Raw genomic sequence first — 5,000 nt, 5'->3', positions numbered from 1 at the left:
GGGTAAGTGCTAGGACTGGTTGGTCCGGTGTCAGAATAATGTGACTGAGTGAGACATGAAGCCTGTGCTGCGACTTCTGTCTTGTGTGTGGCGCACGTTATATGTCAAAGCAGCACCGCCCTGATATGGCCCTTCGTGGTCGGCTGGGCGTTAAGCAAACAAACAAACAAACAAATGCGTAAAACACCATAATCATCAACGACTGTTGTCAGGTGACGGCGGCCTACAACAATGCCAAGGCACACCACCTGTGGACGAGCAGCTCGTACGCCATGGCCAACCACGCCGAGTACTTCGCTGAGGGCACCGGGGCCTTCTTCCTCGTCAACATGCAGTCATCCACTGGGGGCATGACCAAGTGAGTGGATTGTCTTCCCTTGTTGACCACATGTGGAATGACCGAATTAGTGGAGTTTGGTAACAACAGATTGTCTGTCTTTGTTGAGGGCACCAGAGCCTTCTTCCTCGTCAATATGCAGTCATCCACTGGGGGCATGACCAAGTGAGTGGATTGTCTTCCCTTGTTGACCACATGTGGAATGACCGAATTAGTGGAGTTTGGTAACAACAGATTGTCTGTCTTTGTTGAGGGCACCAGAGCCTTCTTCCTCGTCAATATGCAGTCATCCACTGGGGGCATGACCAAGTAAGTGGATTGTCTTCCCTTGTTGACCACATGTGGAATGACCGAATTAGTGGAATTTGGCAACAAGAGATTGTCTGTCTTTGTTGAGGGCACAGGGGCCTACTTTCTCATCGGTCTTACTTTGCAAAAAAAACAAAACATCGGGGGTGTTACATGTTGGTATGGGTCTCAGTGGAGAGGTCGCCTTATTCCATATAGAAGCATGGTCAGATCTGGGATTGTGAGTTCAATCGATTACAAGGACTGTGCATTCCCCTCGGATGTTCCTACCAGGTTAGTGGATTCTTTTATAACGATGCATTATCTTCCCCTTTTCACCGCTGGTGGCATGACCAGGCAAGTGATATTTTTAATAATGGATTGTCTACCCTTGTTCCCCAATGATGATCTGACCAAGTAAGTCACATGCAACTATCACAGGCGTCGATGAATACGTTCCGTTGCCCTTCATTTAATCACACAGGCTCAGTCCCGAACGCCAGTCACATCCAATTATCTCTGGCACCCATACATACTTTCAGTTGTCCTTGTATACTTTCATTTGACCTTCATTAAACCACAAAAGACTTGTTCGCAGAGATCAGATCAATGAATTCAACTAACTCTGACGCCCATGTACACTTTCAGTTGCCCTTCATTCAATCAAAAACAGACTTTTTCCAAAAGGTCAGGCAAATGAATCCAACTACCTCGGGTGCCCATGTTTACTTTCAGTTGCGCTTCATTTAATCACAAAATGATTGTTCCCGAAAGCAAGGCCAATCATTACAACTGACTCCCATATAAACTTTCAGTTGCTTTCCATTCAATCAAAACAGACTTGTTCCAAAAGGTCAGGCAAATAAATCCAACTACCTCTGGTGCCCATGTAAACTTTCAGTTGCTCTTCATTTAACTACAAAAGGCGTGTTACCGAAGGCAAGGCAAATAAATCCATCTGCCTCTGCTGCCCACGTAAACTTTCAGTTGCGCTTCATTTAATCACAAAATGATTGTTCCCGAAGGCCAGGCAAACTAATACAACTACCACTGGTGCCCATGTATATATTCTCAGTTGCCTTTGCATACTTTCAATAGCCCTTCATTATATCAGAAAATGATTGATTGAGGCAAACACTTCTCATTAACTCTGGCGCCCTCCTTTGCTTGCAGCTGCCCTGGTCACCAGTGTCGCAGCGAGTCAGAGGTCAGGGCCCATCTGCACAGCCATGATCCCTTGCTGTACGCAGCGCTCAGTCACATATACACCAGCGATCGCCCCTCTACCCCGAGTGGCCTGAAGATCTGCAATTCCGGCTAGATACACTTCACCCTGCTTAGTCTTTGACGGTTTGTCACGGCGAATGAAAAATAAAGTTTTCGACAAAACTGTGAAAAACTGTGAAAGCAACGTTTTGTTTTGTCAATAATTCGGCGTTCCAACTACATACCTTTCTTGTTTTTGATTCGACAAACCCGTGGTGTCGGGTGGTTGTAAGTGGTTGAAAGAGTGACTTGAACAAACATGCATACGAACACAGTGTAAGTTTGAAGACAAGTCAGGAGAAAATGCTGTATTCTATGATCCATGATGAGCAGACCATTGGTCCAGAAAGTCTTATTACTAGAAACTATCTAAATGTATCGTTATACCAGGAACTAGGCTAACATATCATTACACTACAAAAATCAGCTTAAAATCCTGACCTTGGATGAAACGATATTGGGTAACATAAAAAAACATAAATTCCATATTTTTTTGTTTGAAAATTTGAATCTTTTGAACGCACACGGGCCTAGCTAACATGTTTGTGGAAATTCAGCTCGGAAGGTGCGGATTTCACCAAAAAACCCACCTATTCACAGTGTTACGGAGAACGAGACAAAAAAAACTTGTTTATTATTAGTAGTACAGTAGTAATATTACAATTATTATTATTATTATTAATATTATTATTGTTCTCCCCACAACGTGTGGTGTACGTTCATAAATTTAGATTTCACTGTTTAGAGTGCAAAAAGCTCATAATGTAAAACAAATCAGTCAATTTGCACCTACCGACGGTTTTCAGCATTTGACTCCAAAATGTGTTGTGCGACTTTTTCCTTTTTTTCTCAAACGCTTAAAAAGTTCAACGCCCTCACGCACAGAAAATGCTCCCGGGCATTAACCCGACCTTGTTAAAAAAAAAGAGAAAAAAACCCGGTGGTGTGGTGAAACGGAAAGGGTTCGATGCTTTAGCCCTGGAGGCAGCAGAGCTTGAGGTTGATGTTGAGTAGGTCGCTTGACGGGGGCCCGGTAGCTCAGTTGGTATTTGTTTGTTTGTTTGTTTGCTTAACGCCCAGCCGACCACGAAGGGCCATATCAGGGCGGTGCTGCTTTGACATTTAACGTGCGCCACACACAAGACAGAAGTCGCAGCACATGCTTCATGTCTCACCCAGTCACATTATTCTGACACCGGACCAACCAGTCCTAGCACTAACCCCATAATGCCAGACGCCAGGCGGAGCAGCCACTAGATTGCCAATTTTAAAGTCTTAGGTATGACCCGGCCGGGGTTCGAACCCACGACCTCCCGATCACGGGGCGGACGCCTTACCACTAGGCCAACCGTGCCGGTTCAGGTTGATGTTGAGTAGGTCGCTTGACGGGGGCCCGGTAGCTCAGTTGGTAGAGCACTGGACTTGTGATCGGAAGGTCGCAGGTTCGAATTCGGGGCGGGACGGACACGGGTCAACTTTATGTGCAGACCCAGAGACGGAAGCCATGTCCCATCCCCGTGTCACCACAATGGCACGTACAATACCTCGGTCAATCTGCCATAAGTGCAGTTGGCTGATACCACCTAAACACGCATACACTTGTGTATCTCGTCAAAAACCATGAGGGCGTAAAACTCGAATCATATAACCCATATCTAGTCCTTAAGAGGCGAACTATTTAGCGTGTAGGACATAACGCATTCTCTCTTTCCTACGCTTGAAGATGGCTGTGCCGTCGCGAGTCAATGCCAAAGTTCGCAAAAGAAAACTTCCAATGGCTTTTCAAGGTATTTGGCCTCGTTGCAGTCACGTGACCTGTAATATGACTGGGAAATGTTGATTAGACACAGCTTTTCTGTTCAAGTGAGTTAACACTGTCCTTTTGGAGTTTGTGAGATTGATGTACTGAGGAATCATTTAAGTACAGATTGTGTAGGGGCGGATCCGGGGGATCCCCCCTCCCCAGCCTAAAAATATGAAACAAATGAAGAAAAATAATGATGGCTCAGATTGGTCCATTGTCCTTGCTTTAATCAAAATTTCGCTTATGAGCAGACAGACACCCGCTTGCACGCAAGAACATAACCACCACCCCCACCCCCACACACACACAGACTCACACACACCGGCTCAGAAAGAGAACGAGCGAGATAATAAAAAAGATATAAAAAGCTTTATTCACGAACAGAAGTAAACATAAAAGCAAGCAAGTAAACATGTTATCATGGACAGAACATTGATTTTAGAATTACTTTGTATTGGCCTGAATTTGATAACTCTGGTACCATTATGTGCCGTTTTATGTCTTTGACTCTGGTAATATAGGCATATGTTTATATGTGGGTGTTGATGGCAAATGGCCACTGATTGTTTGCCAATAGCAATATCGATAACAACAATTTAATGTCCATTAACATGTTAAATTTTTTTTTTTTTTTTTTTTTTTTTTTTTCATCGGTCCATATTTCATTTTTTTGAAATTGAAATTGTCTTTGACACACCCAGTCTGCCTGTAAACGATTATAACTCAAACATTTAAAAAGAGTTATAATGATATTTAATGATAAGACACAAAAAACAACATAAAATACATAGGTTTACATAGGCTTATACTAACAAGCACGCCTATTACTACTAACCCTAGCTCAGAATGCTATCATCTTATATTATAATAATTAACAGATACTGTGTTTTGAGGAGACGAGCATAATAGTGCCGACGAGTCAAGGACGGTCGCATTATATTTGTTCTGGTCAAAATATCAGACCCTATTGCTACGCTGAACACACAATAGCGTTTATATTGCTATTTAAAACATGTTTTCGTCAGCGAGAACTACTCACATACAATCATTATGGTCCATGCTGGCTGTTACAGACGACGTTTCAGTGCGCATTACCTATGCGCATTTACTGATAGAACTCATTGGAACAAAAACCAAAGGTGACCGAGAAAGCGATTTTGCGAATGATGCCTGCGTTGAATTAGTTAATGCCGAGAGAGCAAGGATTGTTTCAGAAAAGAGACAACGACTGAGTGTTTCAGATTGGTAACTTCATTTCAACATTGCACTCGTACAATGGACGTTGTATCGCGAAAGGCGAGTTTA

At 43.4% G+C, this 5,000-nt stretch overlaps 1 protein-coding gene across 1 annotated transcript in view; it reads left to right on the top strand.

Moving 5' to 3' along the window:
- The window catches only part of LOC138978256 (uncharacterized), an 11,273-nt gene extending 9,200 nt beyond the window's left edge, over positions 1-2,073 (top strand). Inside the window, exons 6-7 of the mRNA XM_070350923.1 lie at positions 213-358; positions 1,799-2,073. Of these exons, the coding sequence (XP_070207024.1) occupies positions 213-358; positions 1,799-1,946 (294 nt within the window). The 3' untranslated portion in view covers positions 1,947-2,073. The remainder of the gene's footprint in view (positions 1-212; positions 359-1,798) is intronic.
- Positions 2,074-5,000: the final 2,927 nt, after the last annotated feature.

Source organism: Littorina saxatilis, linkage group LG10 (assembly GCF_037325665.1).
Source record: "Littorina saxatilis isolate snail1 linkage group LG10, US_GU_Lsax_2.0, whole genome shotgun sequence".
Taxonomy (NCBI): Eukaryota; Metazoa; Mollusca; class Gastropoda; order Littorinimorpha; family Littorinidae; genus Littorina; species Littorina saxatilis.
The sequence above is the reverse complement of the archived record's forward strand: the minus strand, read 5'-3'. Positions and strand labels throughout refer to the sequence as shown.